Raw genomic sequence first — 18720 nt, 5'->3', positions numbered from 1 at the left:
TCTATCTATCTATCTATCATCTATCTATCATCTATCATCTATCTATCTCATATCTATCTATCTATCTATCTATCTATCTATCTATCTATCTCATATCTATCTATCTATCTCATATCTATCTATCTATCCATCTATCTAATATCTATCTATCTATCTATCTATCTATCTATCTATCTATCTATCTATCTATCTATCTATCTATCTATCCCATATCTATCTATCATCTATCTATCTATCTATCTATCTCATATCTATCTATCTATCTATCTATCTATCTATCTATCTATCTATCTATCTATCTATCTATCTATCTATCTATCTCATATCTATCTATCTATCTATCTATCTCATATCTATCTATCTATCTATCCTTCTATCTAATATCTATCTATCTATCTATCTATCTATCTATCTATCATCTATCTATCTATCTATCTATCCCATATCTATCTATCCCATATCTATCTATCCCATATCTATCTATCTATCTATCTAACATCTATCTATCTATCTATCTATCTATCCATCTATCTAATATCTATCTATCTATCTATCTAATATCTATCTATCTATCTATCTATCTATCTATCTATCTATCTATCTATCTATCTATCTATCTATCTATCACATGTCTATCTATCTATCTATCTCATATCTATCTATCTATCTATCTATCTATCTATCTATCTATCTATCTCATATCTATCTATCTATCTATCTATCTATCTGTCTATCTATATTTTTCTTGTTACGCTCCTGCCAGTCATGATTTAAGTAGGCACTACTTGTCTTTAGTGCCACCACCTCTCAGGAAAATGGGGATCCCCAATGGCTGTTTGTCAATCATATCCTATCAGACAATCCTATTAGGTGGTCCATATTCCAGTGGTGGAATATGGGCCCCACCAAATTTTTATTCAGTGGCCTCTACCAACCTTAATTTGGCCCTGTTTACTTATGAACACTGCCATTGCTAGTATCATAAACCAGCAGTCGTATGGGGCGCACCAGACGCCTCTGCTGAAGGAGGCATCACAGATGGTATCCAAGGCAAGTGACCACCACAATTCTTGTAGAACAGTAATATTTAAACATTGCATATTACTTAGATAGCTTTATGTATAGTTGTATTTATTATATTGTCCCCTATATTATACATTATATGTGCAGTATATGCCGGGGGCAGCATAATATACAGTGGAGGAAATAAGTATTTGATCCCTTGCTGATTTTGTAAGTTTGCCCACTGTCAAAGACATGAACAGTCTAGAATTTTTAGGCTAGGTTAATTTTACCAGTGAGAGATAGATTATATATAAAAAAAAACTGAAAATCACATTGTCAAAATGATATCTATTTATTTGCATTGTGCACAGAGAAATAAGTATTTGATCCCCTACCAACCATTAAGAGTTCAGCCTCCTCCAGACCAGTTACACGCTCCAAATCAACTTGGTGCCTGCATTATAGACAGCTCTTACATGGTCACCTGTATAAAAGACTCCTGTCCACAGACTCAATTAATCAGTCTGACTCTAACCTCTACAACATGGGCAAGACCAAAGAGCTTTCTAAGGATGTCAGGGACAAGATCATAGACCTGCACAAGGTTGGAATGGGCTACAAAACCATAAGTAAGACGCTGGGTGAGAAGGAGACAACTGTTGGTGCAATAGTAAGAAAATGGAAGACATACAAAATGACTGTCAATCGACATCGATCTGGGGCTCCATGTAAAATCTCACCTCGTGGGGTATCCTTGATCCTGAGGAAGGGGAGCGCTCAGCCGAAAACTACTCTGGGGGAACTTGTTAATGATCTCAAGGCAGCTGGGACCACAGTCACCAAGAAAACCATTGGTAACACATTACGCCGTAATGGATTAAAATCCTGCATTGCCCGCAAGGTCCCCTTGCTCAAGAAGGCACATGTACAGGCCCGTCTGAAGTTTGAAAATGAACATCTGGATGATTCTGAGAGTGATTGGGAGAAGGTGCTGTGGTCAGATGAGACTAAAATTGAGCTCTTTGGCATTAACTCTACTCGCCGTGTTTGGAGGAAGAGAAATGCTGCCTATGACGCAAAGAACACCGTCCCCACTGTCAAGCATGGAGGTGGAAACATTATGTTTTGGGGGTGTTTCTCTGCTAAGGGCACAGGACTACTTCACCGCATCAATGGGAGAATGGATGGAGCCATGTACCGTCAAATCCTGAGTGACAACCTCCTTCCCTCCACCAGGACATTAAAAATGGCTCGTGGCTGGGTCTTCCAGCACGACAATTACCCGAAACATACAGCCAAGGCAACAAAGGAGTGGCTCAAAAAGAAGCACATTAAGGTCATGGAGTTGCCTAGCCAGTCTCCAGACCTTAATCCCATCGAAAACTTATGGAGGGAGCTGAAGATCCGAGTTGCCAAGTGACAGCCTCGAAATCTTAATGATTTACAGATGATCTGCAAAGAGGAGTGGGCCAAAATTCCATCTAACATGTGTGCAAACCTCATCATCAACTACAAAAAACGTCTGACTGCTGTGCTTGCCAACAAGGGTTTTGCCACCAAGTATTAAGTCTTGTTTGCCAAAGGGATCAAATACTTATTTCTCTGTGCACAATGCAAATAAATATATATAATTTTGACAATGTGATTCTCTGTTTTTTTTTTATATAATCTCTCACTGGTAAAATTAACCTAGCCTAAAAATTCTAGACTGTTCATGTCTTTGACAGTGGGCAAACTTACAAAATCAGCAAGGGATCAAATACTTATTTCCTCCACTGTAGCATTGTTATTCATGTAACTATTTGGAAGTGTTACCTGGCCAATGTATGTTACTGTTATTTGGGCTCGATACTGTATGGCGCTTATTGAGCATTGTTTGACATGGTTATGCGTACATTGTATGACGGGGGATGGGCGCCAAAAGAAGGTCCGCACAAGGCACCATCCACCCTCAGGCCGGCTCTGCCTATATAAAACATGTAGGAGCCTCCCTGATCAAATGATAAGATGTCCAAATAGAAGATATGAAAATCTGTCGTAAACAATCTATACGTAAAGCTACGGTATGGAACGTTATATGTAAAGATACGGTATGGGACGTTAAATGTAAAGATACGGTATTGGACGTTATATGTAAAGCTACGGTATGGGACGTTATATGTAAAGCTACGGTATGGGACGTTATATGTAAAGATACGGTATGGGACGTTATATGTAAAGCTACGGTATGGGACGTTGTATGTAAAGCTACGGTATGGGACGTTATATGTAAAGATACGGTATGGGACGTTGTATGTAAAGCTACGGTATGGGACGTTGTATGTAAAGATACGGTATGGGACGTTCTATGTAAAGATACGGTATGGGACGTTCTATGTAAAGCTACGGTATGGGACGTTATATGTAAAGCTACGGTATGGGACGTTATATGTAAAGATACGGTATGGGACGTTCTATGTAAAGATACGGTATGGGACGTTATATGTAATGATACGGTATGGGACGTTATATGTAAAGCTACGGTATGGGACGTTATATGTAAAGCTACGGTATGGGACGTTATATGTAAAGATACGGTATGGGACGTTATATGTAAAGCTACGGTATGGGACGTTATATGTAAAGCTACGGTATGGGACGTTATATGTAAAGATACTGTATGGGACGTTATATGTAAAGCTACGGTATGGGACGTTATATGTAAAGCTACGGTATGGGCGTTATATGTAAAGCTACGGTATGGGACGTTATATGTAAAGATACGGTATGGGACGTTATATGTAAAGATACGGTATGGGACGTTATATGTAAAGCTACGGTATGGGACGTTATATGTAAAGATACGGTATGGGACGTTATATGTAAAGATACGGTATGGGACGTTATATGTAAAGATACGGTATGGGAAGTTATATGTAAAGATACGGTATGGGACGTTATATGTAAAGATACGGTATGGGAAGTTATATGTAAAGATACGGTATGGGACGTTATATGTAAAGATACGGTATGGGACGTTATATGTAAAGCTACGGTAGGGGACGTTATATGTAAAGCTACGGTATGGGACGTTATATGTAAAGCTTCGGTATGGGACGTTATATGTAAAGCTTCGGTATGGGACGTTATATGTAAAGCTACGGTATGGGACGTTATATGTAAAGCTACGGTATGGGACGTGATATGTAAAGCTACGGTATGGGACGTTGTATGTAAAGCTACGGTATGGGACGTTATATGTAAAGCTACGATATGGGACGTTATATGTAAAGCTACGGTATGGGACGTTATATGTAAAGCTACGGTATGGGACGTTATATGTAAAGCTACGGTATGGGACGTTATATGTAAAGATACGGTATGGGACGTTATATGTAAAGATACGGTATGGGACGTTATATGTAAAGATACGGTATGGGACGTTATATGTAAAGATACGGTATGGGACGTTATATGTAAAGATACGGTATGGGACGTTATATGTAAAGCTACGGTATGGGACATTCTATGTAAAGCTACGGTATGGGACGTTATATGTAAAGCTACGGTATGGGACGTTATATGTAAAGATACGGTATGGGACGTTATATGTAAAGCTACGGTATGGGACGTTATATGTAAAGCTACGGTATGGGACGTTATATGTAAAGATACGGTATGGGACGTTATATGTAAAGATACGGTATGGGACGTTATATGTAAAGATACGGTATGGGACGTTATATGTAAAGATACGGTATGGGACGTTATATGTAAAGATACGGTATGGGACGTTATATGTAAAGATACGGTATGGGACGTTATATGTAAAGATACGGTATGGGACGTTATATGTAAAGCTACGGTATGGGACGTTATATGTAAAGATACGGTATGGGACGTTATATGTAAAGATACGGTATGGGACGTTATATGTAAAGATACGGTATGGGACGTTATATGTAAAGCTACGGTATGGGACGTTATATGTAAAGATACGGTATGGGACGTTATATGTAAAGATACGGTATGGGACGTTATATGTAAAGCTACGGTATGGGACGTTATATGTAAAGATACGGTATGGGACGTTATATGTAAAGATACGGTATGGGACGTTATATGTAAAGATACGGTATGGGACGTTATATGTAAAGATACGGTATGGGACGTTATATGTAAAGATACGGTATGGGACGTTATATGTAAAGATACGGTATGGGACGTTATATGTAAAGATACGGTATGGGACGTTATATGTAAAGATACGGTATGGGACGTTATATGTAAAGATACGGTATGGGACGTTATATGTAAAGCTACGGTATGGGACGTTATATGTAAAGATACGGTATGGGCGTTATATGTAAAGATACGGTATGGGACGTTATATGTAAAGATACGGTATGGGACGTTATATGTAAAGATACGGTATGGGACGTTATATGTAAAGCTACGGTATGGGACGTTATATGTAAAGATACGGTATGGGACGTTGTATGTAAAGATACGGTATGGGACGTTATATGTAAAGCAACGGTATGGGACGTTATATGTAAAGCTACGGTATGGGACGTTATATGTAAAGATACGGTATGGGACGTTATATGTAAAGATACGGTATGGGACGTTATATGTAAAGATACGGTATGGGACGTTATATGTAAAGATACGGTATGGGACGTTATATGTAAAGATACGGTATGGGACGTTATATGTAAAGATACGGTATGGGACATTATATGTAAAGATACGGTATGGGACGTTGTATGTAAAGATACGGTATGGGACGTTATATGTAAAGCTACGGTATGGGACGTTATATGTAAAGCTACGGTATGGGACGTTATATGTAAAGATACGGTATGGGACGTTATATGTAAAGATACGGTATGGGACGTTATATGTAAAGATACGGTATGGGACGTTATATGTAAAGATACGGTATGGGACGTTATATGTAAAGATACGGTATGGGACGTTATATGTAAAGATACGGTATGGGACGTTATATGTAAAGCTACGGTATGGGACGTTATATGTAAAGCTACGGTATGGGACGTTATATGTAAAGATACGGTATGGGACGTTATATGTAAAGATACGGTATGGGACGTTATATGTAAAGCTACGGTATGGGACGTTATATGTAAAGCTACGGTATGGGACGTTATATGTAAAGATACGGTATGGGACGTTATATGTAAAGATACGGTATGGGACGTTATATGTAAAGATACGGTATGGGACGTTATATGTAAAGATACGGTATGGGACGTTATATGTAAAGATACGGTATGGGACGTTATATGTAAAGCTACGGTATGGGACGTTATATGTAAAGATACGGTATGGGACGTTATATGTAAAGATACGGTATGGGACGTTATATGTAAAGATACGGTATGGGACGTTATATGTAAAGATACGGTATGGGACGTTATATGTAAAGATACGGTATGGGACGTTATATGTAAAGATACGGTATGGGACGTTATATGTAAAGATACGGTATGGGACGTTGTATGTAAAGCTACGGTATGGGACGTTATATGTAAAGCTACGGTATGGGACGTTATATGTAAAGATACGGTATGGGACGTTATATGTAAAGATACGGTATGGGACGTTATATGTAAAGATACGGTATGGGACGTTATATGTAAAGCTACGGTATGGGACGTTATATGTAAAGATACGGTATGGGATGTTGTATGTAAAGCTACGGTATGGGACGTTATATGTAAAGCTACGGTATGGGACGTTATATGTAAAGATACGGTATGGGACGTTATATGTAAAGATACGGTATGGGACGTTATATGTAAAGATACGGTATGGGACGTTATATGTAAAGCTACGGTATGGGACGTTCTATGTAAAGATACGGTATGGGACGTTATATGTAAAGATACGGTATGGGACGTTCTATGTAAAGCTACGGTATGGGACGTTATATGTAAAGCTACGGTATGGGACGTTATATGTAAAGCTACGGTATGGGACGTTCTATGTAAAGCTACGGTATGGGACGTTATATGTAAAGCTACGGTATGGGACGTTATATGTAAAGATACGGTATGGGACGTTATATGTAAAGATACGGTATGGGACGTTATATGTAAAGCTACGGTATGGGACGTTATATGTAAAGCTACGGTATGGGACGTTATATACATTATCTTCACACAGGAGATTACAGAGAACGATTCTTACCTTCCCCATATTGAGATCTTCGTAGGGATCAGGAAATCCTGTAAACTCTCTTGGGCTTCCATAAAGGTTCACATAACAAGGTCCAAATGTTGGAAGGAACCCCAAACTATCATCAACTAAGAGCAAAAAGACCGAGGTCCGAAATGACTTCACAAAGTAACAACCAAATCAGAGCTTCAGCCTCTTCTTATATTTCTACAAACTCTACAAATCAAATGGGAAGAACATCCGAAATATCTGCTCCCAAAGTACGCCCCCCCCCAAGTGTCTCGTTATCCTGTACCCCAAGTGTCAGTGTCATTATCCTGTACCCCAAGTGTCAGTGTCATTATCCTGTACCCCAAGTGTCCGTGTATCATTGTCCTGTACCCCAAGTGTCAGTGTGTCATTATCCTGTACCCCAAGTGTCCGTGTATCATTATCCTGTACCCAAAGTATCAGTGTCATTATCCTGCACCCCAAGTATCAGTGTCATTATCCTGTACCCCAAGTGTCAGTGTCATTATCCTGTACCCCAAGTATCAGTGTGTCATTATCCTGTACCCCAACTGTCAGTGTATAATTATCCTGTACCCCAAGTGTCAGTGTATCATTATCCTGTACCCCAAGTGTCAGTATATCATTATCCTGTACCCCAAGTGTCAGTGTATCATTATCCTGTACCCCAAGCGTCAGTGTATCATTATCCTGTACCCCAAGTGTCAGTGTGTCATTATCCTGTACCCCAAGTATCAGTGTGTCATTATCCTGTACCCCAACTGTCAGTGTATAATTATCCTGTAACCCAAGTGTCAGTGTGTCATTATCCTGTACCCCAAGTGTCGTATCATTATCCTGTACCCCAAGTGTCAGTGTATCATTATCCTGTACCCCAAGTGTCAGTGTATCATTATCCTGTACCCCAAGCGTCAGTGTATCATTATCTCGTACCCCAAGTGTCAGTGTCATTATCTCGTACCCCAAGTGTCAGTGTATCATTATCCTGTCCCCCAAGTGTCAGTGTATCATTATCCTGTACCCCAAGAGTCAGTGTATCATTATCCTGTACCCCAAGTGTCAGTGTATCATTATCCTGTACCCCAAGTGTCAGTGTATCATTATCCTGTACCCCAAGTGTCAGTGTGTCATTATCCTGTACCCCAAGTGTCAGTGTATCATTATCCTGTCCCCCAAGTGTCAGTGTATCATTATCCTGTCCCACAAGTTTCAGTGTATCATTATCCTGTACCCCAAGTGTCAGTGTGTCATTATCCTGTACCCCAAGTGTCAGTGTATCATTATCCTGTCCCCCAAGTGTCAGTGTATCATTATCCTGTCCCCGAAGTACCAGTGTATCATTATCCTGTACCCCAAGTGTCAATGTATCATTATCCTGTCCTCCAAGTGTCAGTGTATCATTATCCTGTACCCCAAGTGTCAATGTATCATTATCCTGTCCCCCCAAGTACCAGTGTATCATTATCCTGTACCCCAAGTGTCAGTGTATCATTATCCTGTACCCCAAGTGTCAGTGTCATTATCCTGTACCCCAAGTGTCAGTGTCATTATCCTGTACCCCAAGTGTCAGTGTCATTAGCCTGTACCCCAAGTGTCAGTGTCATTATCCTGTACCCCAAGTGTCAGTGTCATTATCCTGTACCCCAAGTGTCAGTGTCATTAGCCTGTACCCCAAGTGTCAGTGTCATTATCCTGTACCCCAAGTGTCAGTGTCATTATCCTGCACCCCAAGTATCAGTGTCATTATCCTGTACCCCAAGTGTCAGTGTCATTATCCTGTACCCCAAGTGTCAGTGTGTCATTATCCTGTACCCCAAGTATCAGTGTGTCATTATCCTGTACCCCAACTGTCAGTGTATAATTATCCTGTACCCCAAGTGTCAGTGTATCATTATCCTGTACCCCAAGTGTCAGTGTATCATTATCCTGTACCCCAAGTGTCAGTGTATCATTATCCTGTACCCCAAGCGTCAGTGTATCATTATCCTGTACCCCAAGTGTCAGTGTGTCATTATCCTGTACCCCAAGTATCAGTGTGTCATTATCCTGTACCCCAACTGTCAGTGTATAATTATCCTGTAACCCAAGTGTCAGTGTGTCATTATCCTGTACCCCAAGTGTCGTATCATTATCCTGTACCCCAAGTGTCAGTGTATCATTATCCTGTACCCCAAGTGTCAGTGTATCATTATCCTGTACCCCAAGCGTCAGTGTATCATTATCTCGTACCCCAAGTGTCAGTGTCATTATCTCGTACCCCAAGTGTCAGTGTATCATTATCCTGTCCCCCAAGTGTCAGTGTATCATTATCCTGTACCCCAAGTGTCAGTGTATCATTATCCTGTACCCCAAGTGTCAGTGTATCATTATCCTGTACCCCAAGTGTCAGTGTATCATTATCCTGTACCCCAAGTGTCAGTGTGTCATTATCCTGTACCCCAAGTGTCAGTGTATCATTATCCTGTCCCCCAAGTGTCAGTGTATCATTATCCTGTCCCCCAAGTTTCAGTGTATCATTATCCTGTACCCCAAGTGTCAGTTTGTCATTATCCTGTACCCCAAGTGTCAGTGTATCATTATCCTGTCCCCCAAGTGTCAGTGTATCATTATCCTGTCCCCGAAGTACCAGTGTATCATTATCCTGTACCCCAAGTGTCAATGTATCATTATCCTGTCCCCCAAGTGTCAGTGTATCATTATCCTGTACCCCAAGTGTCAATGTATCATTATCCTGTCCCCCAAGTACCAGTGTATCATTATCCTGTACCCCAAGTGTCAGTGTATCATTATCCTGTACCCCAAGTGTCAGTGTCATTATCCTGTACCCCAAGTGTCAGTGTCATTAGCCTGTACCCCAAGTGTCAGTGTCATTATCCTGTACCCCAAGTGTCAGTGTCATTATCCTGTACCCCAAGTGTCAGTGTCATTATCCTGTACCCCAAGTGTCAGTGTCATTAGCCTGTACCCCAAGTGTCAGTGTGTCATTAGCCTGTACCCCAAGTGTCAGTGTCATTATCCTGTAACCACAAGTGTCAGTGTATCATTATCCTGTACCCCAACTGTCAGTGTATAATTATCCTGTAACCCAAGTGTCAGTGTATCATTATCCTGTACCCCAAGTGTCAGTGTATCATTATCCTGTACCCCAAGCGTCAGTGTATCATTATCTCGTACCCCAAGTGTCAGTGTCATTATCTCATACCCCAAGTGTCAGTGTATCATTATTCTGTCCCCCAAGTGTCAGTGTATCATTATCCTGTACCCCAAGTGTCAGTGTATCATTATCCTGTCCCCCAAGTGTCAGTGTATCATTATCCTGTCCCCCAAGTTTCAGTGTATCATTATCCTGTACCCCAAGTGTCAGTGTGTCATTATCCTGTACCCCAAGTGTCAGTGTATCATTATCCTGTCCCCCAAGTGTCAGTGTATCATTATCCTGTCCCCCAAGTACCAGTGTATCATTATACTGTACCCCAAGTGTCAATGTATCATTATCCTGTCCCCCAAGTGTCAGTGTATCATTATCCTGTACCCCAAGTGTCAATGTATCATTATCCTGTCCCCCAAGTACCAGTGTATCATTATCCTGTACCCCAAGTGTCAGTGTATCATTATCCTGTACCCCAAGTGTCAGTGTCATTATCCTGTACCCCAAGTGTCAGTGTCATTAGCCTGTACCCCAAGTGTCAGTGTCATTATCCTGTACCCCAAGTGTCAGTGTCATTATCCTGTACCCCAAGTGTCAGTGTCATTAGCCTGTACCCCAAGTGTCAGTGTGTCATTAGCCTGTACCCCAAGTGTCAGTGTCATTATCCTGTACCCCAAGTGTCAGTGTCATTACCCTGTACCCCAAGTATCAGTGTGTCATTATCCTGTACCCCAACTGTCAGTGTATAATTATCCTGTAACCCAAGTGTCAGTGTATCATTATCCTGTACCCCAAGTGTCAGTGTATCATTATCCTGTACCCCAAGCGTCAGTGTATCATTATCTCGTACCCCAAGTGTCAGTGTCATTATCTCATACCCCAAGTGTCAGTGTATCATTATCCTGTCCCCCAAGTGTCAGTGTATCATTATCCTGTACCCCAAGTGTCAGTGTATCATTATCCTGTCCCCCAAGTGTCAGTGTATCATTATCCTGTCCCCCAAGTTTCAGTGTATCATTATCCTGTACCCCAAGTGTCAGTGTGTCATTATCCTGTACCCCAAGTGTCAGTGTATCATTATCCTGTCCCCCAAGTGTCAGTGTATCATTATCCTGTCCCCGAAGTACCAGTGTATCATTATCCTGTACCCCAAGTGTCAATGTATCATTATCCTGTCCCCCAAGTGTCAGTGTATCATTATCCTGTACCCCAAGTGTCAATGTATCATTATCCTGTCCCCCAAGTACCAGTGTATCATTATCCTGTACCCCAAGTGTCAGTGTATCATTGTCCTGTACCCCAAGTGTCAGTGTATCATTATCCTGTCCCCCAAGTACCAGTGTATCATTATCCTGTACCCCAAGTACCAGTGTATCATTATCCTGTACCCCAAGTGTCAGTGTATCATTATCCTGTACCCCAAGTGTCAGTGTCATTATCCTGTACCCCAAGTGTCAGTGTCATTAGCCTGTACCCCAAGTGTCAGTGTCATTATCCTGTACCCCAAGTGTCAGTGTCATTATTCTGTACCCCAAGTGTCAGTGTCATTAGCCTGTACCCCAAGTGTCAGTGTGTCATTAGCCTGTACCTCAAGTGTCAGAGGTCTATTTGGAGAGTGTGTGCTACCTATTAACACATACATATATATATAGACATGTACATATAAATACATAGCCACACCTTGTGAACTCTACAAAAATGTACTTTTATTGACAAAGAATTATAAAATCAATTGTCCATTAAGACGTAAATGCGACACGCTCAGATATAAACCATATGGCGGCGGTCTGGGAGACACAACAATACCACAAGTGTATATAGAAAATACAGAAAGACCACCACAGAGCCCCTCATTAATTGTTTCTATACTATAAGGGGCTCTGCGGTGGTCTTTCTGTATTTGTGGGGCGCTACACGCAGCGATTCGGTTGGTAACTTGACCGTGACCTTCATAGAATTATTAGGGTCCCACAGGATTGTACGTGAATGTGTTTATCTACCGATCGTTTACCTTCCTGTTAGGTAACGTGATTAACGAAACGTATTCCCTCTAGACCCCGGTGATATTGTTGCGTCTCCCGGACCACCACATGGTTTATATCTGTCGCATTTGAAGTCTCGATGGACAATTGATTTTAAAAGGTCCTTTTCCACCGACCAATTATCGGGCAAACGAGCGATCACAGCGTTCCCGATAATTGCGCTGTGTAACCAGGGCAACGATCAGACGATGAACGATCAAACGCTCCTTCATCGTCTGTATCGGTTTACCGAAAATATAATCGTTGTCCCTGTGTAAACAACGACGTGCTGCCGACATGATAGAAATGTATGGGGACCGGCGATCGTATTAACGAGTACTCGTCCCCATACATTACTGATAATACCAAATACTCGGCGATCTCGTTGATCAGCGCTCATTTACACGGCTCATGTCGGGACATGTAAGAGGACCTTTACTCTTTGTCAATAAAAGCGATTATGTCTTCCGTCTTCTTTCGGGGCATCCGACTAAACGCAGCCCCATAAACGTAGATTGGCACCGGTTTAACGACCAGGACCGCTAGCTGTAGATTTACGTCGGGTGGTCCTTAAGTGGTGAACAGATATGAAGAAATGATATATTCTAGAATTCTATATTAAAACACACAACGCTGGAGGAAATTTACTAAAATAGATGCAAGAATAAGAGGAGACGTTGTCAATAGCGGCCAATCAGGGTCCGGATGAAAATGAAAGCAGCGTCCTGATTGATATGAAGAACTGCTCCACTTTTTCCTGGCGCTACTTTAGATAAATCACTTTGTATTTGAAATAAGAAAAAAAAACAAAGAATGATTTTCTACTGACTCTTGCTGTGCTGTCCGTAATGTTTACAAGGCTAGGCAGCCCAGTGTGGGTGGAGCTGACGTGTGATTGACAGCTCTGACGGATTCTGTTATGCCTCAGTCCTGTGTCGCTGAACACAGCCATCAGCTCATAAAAAGCCACTTCCACAGGTGTGAGATATATATATATACTGCTGGTGGCTGTGCGCAGTGATCTCCCAGATCATGACCATTAGGAATATTAATATTGCTATACTTGCTCTCTAGTAAAATATTCTAGAATTGAGTCAATTGTAAAATGATGTTTGTGCAACGTGGAGCTACAAGAGTGGAGCAGAATCTCCCTACAGCTCTGCTACATATGCTAATCGCTTCTCCTGCACAGTATACGATTACTATGGTAATGATTGATCTACAGGACAACTTATAGGACGTACAGTTGAGATTCGCAGACGGCTTTCCCCTGGTCTCATCTGAAGCACAAAGAAACAAGGTTAGAGACGATGTAAATGATGTCACGTGAATGGATTTCACCGCAAACGCCATATTACATGACTGGTTATAAACATGATGAATATTAATGAAGGAGTTAATCAATTAAAACAAGCGTATTATCACAATGAATGAATGAAAATCATAAGCCACTCACAACACAGGATAAAGGGTCCGATATGATTACTAATTCAATGACGCTTGCCCTTTAAATATCTAGGGGTTGCTGAAATTTTACCTGTCGCAGCATGAAATAAATTATTTCCTATTTAAAGGGACAGTAACAAGTATTATAGCGAGATGATAGAATAATATGTCATGGACATCAATCTGGAAGGCTTTGGCTGCATACTGCACGTCAAGTCCTTATCTTCCTTACATAAGAACTCATAATGGGTGGTGGCGCTATTGCATAGGTTTCTATGAATAAATGTGCTACTGGCAAAGTGGTGGGAAGTGGTACTGCAAGTAGAAAACCATTTTTTTAAACCCGGTATAATATTTTAAAAAAAGCGTGTCCTAAAATAGCAATTTATTAGTCTTCCCTTGATACATTAAGTATTTACAGATGTACAAGGAACTATGATCTCCTCCACATGGATTACAATGCTCTCTATTGGAAGAGGGTCATGACATCTATTTCTTCTAAAAACTTGTGGTGGAGCTCAGATGAGGATGTAGACGGGAGGTCTGTGATATGAGGAGTCACCTTACTCCATGTTAAAATATACACCGTTTTTTTCCTAATGAGTTTTTACAGGTGGTGGCGCTGTTGTATTAGTTCCTATGGAGAAATGTGCCGCTGGCAAGTGCTGGAAAGCGGTACTGCACGTGAAAGTATTTCTATATTGTAATATAATGAAAAGAAAGTTCAATCAAAAATGGAAAAGTGGAAGAAAACGGACAGATGAGATGAATGAGCGCGGTGATGGGGTAAGATCCCACACCTCAAACATCATCACAATGTGCTATATAATGACCACTATATAATGACCAGGCTATAGTCACGCACTGTGCAGCTGTTATCAAGAAGCAAAGGAAAAGCTGGAAAACATGCAGATATCATGCAAATACCCCAAAACACTCTGAGTCTGGTATAACCAGAATTCCCAGCATGCTCTATTGTATGGCTGCTAGAAATTGCAGTTCGCCATGTACCGTTTCACGTATATAATTCGGCATATAGAACTACTCTCTACGAGGGAACTGATTTGGGAAGTTGAATGAATTGCCATCTTTGTGTAATAATTACCGATTCTTTTGTTTCTTTAGTGTAAACTAACCCCTGTCTCATCAGCAGATCCGGCTGCTGCTCCGTCCCTCCCCCATACTTTACACTGCAACACTGCTTGACTATGATTGGGTAGGGTATTTTTTTTTGGGGGGGGTGATAGGGCCAAAGAACGCTGTTTTGGCAAAGGGATCAAGACCCCAATTCCTTCCTTTACGGTGTCCGCCCCTGCTTAGAGTCTAATGCTGGACATAAAAGATGACTGTGTGGTACGTCTGACCGCTAGCTCCCCTTATTCCTCCGTAGTGGTCATGCTCGTTCTATGGTGGAGCAAGAATAAGAATGCACTAATTTCCCCCTTGCAAGGCTTAGATGAGGGTAGAAATAGGATAGGTTTGGACCTTTTAGAGCGCTCATTCCTCCATGTTTGGTGGTCTGTCACCAAAGAAATGAGACTGTCAGGATGAATGGAATAAATCCTATGGCCCAGGTGCAGACTAAGAACTGCCTGGGCCCACAGAGCAATATGGGTCATGGTCCTGTTACCTCCTTGAACTGAGTGGGAGTTGTATGAATCTGTATACAGAGGGCTCCCTCTAGTGGCAGCTGAAGGCAGACAAAATTCCCCCACTCCATAGAGAGAAGCTAGTACACGCTGGCCAGTACAGTCGATACCTGGAGAGTCTTGTGCACGGGTTCTATCCCAATTCAGGCTACGTTCACACGCTAAAGTGAAAACGGTTGTAAAATACGGTGCGGTTTTCAGTCTCTGATTTCCAGCCGTTTTTAAAGCACCATACTTTTTTTGAGCCGATTTTGGAGCTGTTTTTCTATTGACCCAATGAAAAACGGCTCCAAAAACAGCTTAAGAATTGACATGCACCTCTTGTTACGGAACGTTTATTTACGGTTTTTCAAACGGCCGCGTAAAAAAAAGCCCCGTCTGAATGAAAAGCCGTTTTTTCCCCATTGTAATCAATGGGCAGATGTCTGGAGGCGTTCAGCGTTTTTTACGCCCCGAAAAACGGCTTAAAATAAGCAATGTGAACATACCCTAAGACTACATGCACAAGTTGCGTATTTTGCTGCGGAAACCCGCAAGAAATTCACAGCAAAAAACGCACCGTGCAGGTTTTTTTATGCGTTTTTCGGTGCGGTTTTTACGTTTTGCTGCATAAATCGCGACGTTTTCATGCTGCGTGTCTTGCGAAGTATTTCTGTAGAACTACTGGAATGGAATTCGCAAACGCGGAATAAATTGACATGCCACGGTTTCGAAAATACGCACTGCGGGTCAATCTACGCCCCGGTTTTGCCGCATGCAAATACACATGGGCGCCCCTAATTGTCTTCTTAAAAGCTTGACTGAAATCTAACGACCATAAAAAGACCATGCCGGGCGGTTAAAGGGGGGTCATAAATACGTGCGAGCACCAACTCCAAACACCCAAAAACACTCCAACAGGCCGGGAACAGCGGGGCACTTACCTTCCGTTTCCCCTCCAGGAGCGGAGATCTTGGACATGCTCAGGTAAGTGGTGCTGATGATGTCATTATGAGTGAGCCGGTCCCTACAAGACGAGAAAAAAATAATACAATCTTATTGTTGGTTACACCCGGTGACTTTATCAGCCATAGTGAAATCTTGAAGCATTAAAGGAGTTCTCCACTTTAGACAATCCCTACTTATTAGAAGGAAACCTTGACAATAATCTGATACAAAGTGTCCTCCTGACGGGACCCCTGCGATCAGCTGTAATAAATCAGAAAACCTAGAAGTGTTTAATTTCCCTGCAGCGCCACCACAGGAGATATGAAGTATTACACTGTGTCCATTTACCTCAATAAGTTATCTGTGTAATACAGGACAGGACAGGTCCTCCAGAGAGAGATACGCTCTTTGTAACCACTCTAGGCAGGAGATGAGGGTCCTGAACAGAGGACCCCCCTCTATTAACTCAGAATTCCCTAACAGGGTGTATAAAAAAAACATCTACACTGGACAATCCCTTTAATCCATAAGTGGAGACAACCTGTCTCTTTTTAGTGTTAAAGTTGTCACAAGGTTGTCACAGACCCGCCCATGTCACTAAGTCCTGACCTGTTATTATATATGTTTATAATTAAGGAGAACCTGTCGCTATTATAGACCTATTAAAATAAGGACAACTGTGTGATCCCCTAAAAGTTATACTAATGGGTGCCATTAAACCCACTTAACAGCCCCGAAATACAAAAGGGGGACTAGAAAAAAAGCACTTGTTCTGTGGAGTCACATGGTGTATCACATGATTCCCGCCAGCCAGTCAGCAGCTCTCAAAAGAATCATGTGATGCTGTCTGTGACTCCTGTTTCTGAGGAGTCCTGAACTGTATGTCACATGGTTCTTATCCTTCTCATACATTACTGGACGACCCCTTAAATTTTGTCAGATCCCGCCGACAATCTAATGTGTATGGGGGGCTCACAAGTGTCTCCTAAAAGTGGATCGTTTTTTATCCTGGACACTCCCTTTAATCTAATGTAGCCTAAGTTCTTGTTACCCCCATCCTAAATGCTTGTTACTCCCATCCCAAGTGATTGTTACCCCATCCCAAGTGATTGTTACCCCATCCCAAATGATTGTTACCCCATCCCAAGTGATTGTTACCCCATCCCAAATGATTGTTACCCCATCCCAAATGATTGTTACCCCATCCCAAATAATTGTTACCCCATCCCAAGTGCTTGTTACCCCATCCCAAGTGCTTGGTACTCCCATCCCAAGTGCTTGTTACCCTTATCCCAAGTGCTTGTTACCCCCATCCCAAGTGCTTGTTACCCCCATCCCAAGTGCTTGTTACCCCCATCTCAAGTGCTTGTTACCCTTATCCCAAGTGCTTGTTACCCTTATCCCAAGTGCTTGTTACCCTTATCCCAAGTGCTTGTTACCCTTATCCCAAGTGCTTGTTACCCTTATCCCAAGTGCTTGTTACCCCATCCCAAATGATTGTTACCCCATCCCAAAAGCTTGTTACCCCCACTGCAAGTGCTTGTTACCCCATCCCAAGTGCTTGTTACCCCATCCCAAGTGCTTGTTACCCCCATCCCAAGTGCTTGTTACCCCCATCCCAAATGATTGTTACCCCATCCCAAGTGCTTGTTATCCCATCCCAAATTATTGTTACCCCATGCCAAGTGCTTGTTACCCCCATCCTAAATTATTGTTACCCCATTCCATGTGCTTGTTACCCGCATCCCAAATACTTGATGCCCCTTCCTATCCATATTAAGTGAGATGGGTGCTATGACCCGTGGTTCCTTAAACTGCTAAGATTGTGGAGCGGGAACGTCCTGTGCAACTTCACAGAGCCAATAGAAAAGCAGGATAGGTCCACGTCCACCCTGTGCAGGGCACCGGCCACTCACGGACACCATAGCAGCCGAATGGTAAAAAGCCCTTGTTATACAAAAATGAAGCAGTTTATGGATGTCACAAACCAATGGGGTAAAGTCCAACAATTTTGGGTTCGATAAGGTCCACGTGAATCCTGTTTTACAACGGCTCCCCCTAGTGGCTGGCGGTGAAACAACATGTCCACAAGTGGCGAGCCTGATAAAGTACTTAGCGGCCAATGTTGGCACTTTCTGCCTCAATTCACATCATCAATGGTACAGAATCCAGGACTGAGTTAAGTTTTACAAGCCGAGACGATTCTTGGACGCGAGGAGGCGGCTAACACCTAAATTACAGGCCATTACCTGCCATAAACGAGCGGCTAATAATAGACTCTAATGAAGGCAAAAATGCCGTAAAAGAAAAACATTACAGAACCCGAGACGTA

General features: G+C 41.9%; 1 protein-coding gene across 4 annotated transcripts in view; it reads right to left on the bottom strand.

Annotated features, from left to right (window-relative positions):
• Positions 1-18720, bottom strand: part of DYSF (dysferlin) — a 317692-nt gene that overhangs the window by 201193 nt on the left and 97779 nt on the right. For all 4 annotated transcript variants that reach the window (XM_075855618.1, XM_075855599.1, XM_075855606.1 and 1 more), the window contains exons 16-18: positions 16385-16467; positions 13611-13646; positions 7201-7316 (exon numbers count right to left, since the gene is read on the bottom strand). In XM_075855618.1, the coding sequence (XP_075711733.1) occupies positions 7201-7316; positions 13611-13646; positions 16385-16467 (235 nt within the window). The remainder of the gene's footprint in view (positions 1-7200; positions 7317-13610; positions 13647-16384; positions 16468-18720) is intronic.

This window comes from Rhinoderma darwinii, chromosome 1, assembly GCF_050947455.1.
Source record: "Rhinoderma darwinii isolate aRhiDar2 chromosome 1, aRhiDar2.hap1, whole genome shotgun sequence".
Taxonomy (NCBI): domain Eukaryota; kingdom Metazoa; phylum Chordata; class Amphibia; order Anura; family Rhinodermatidae; genus Rhinoderma; species Rhinoderma darwinii.
This window is presented reverse-complemented; position numbering and strand designations above follow the sequence as displayed.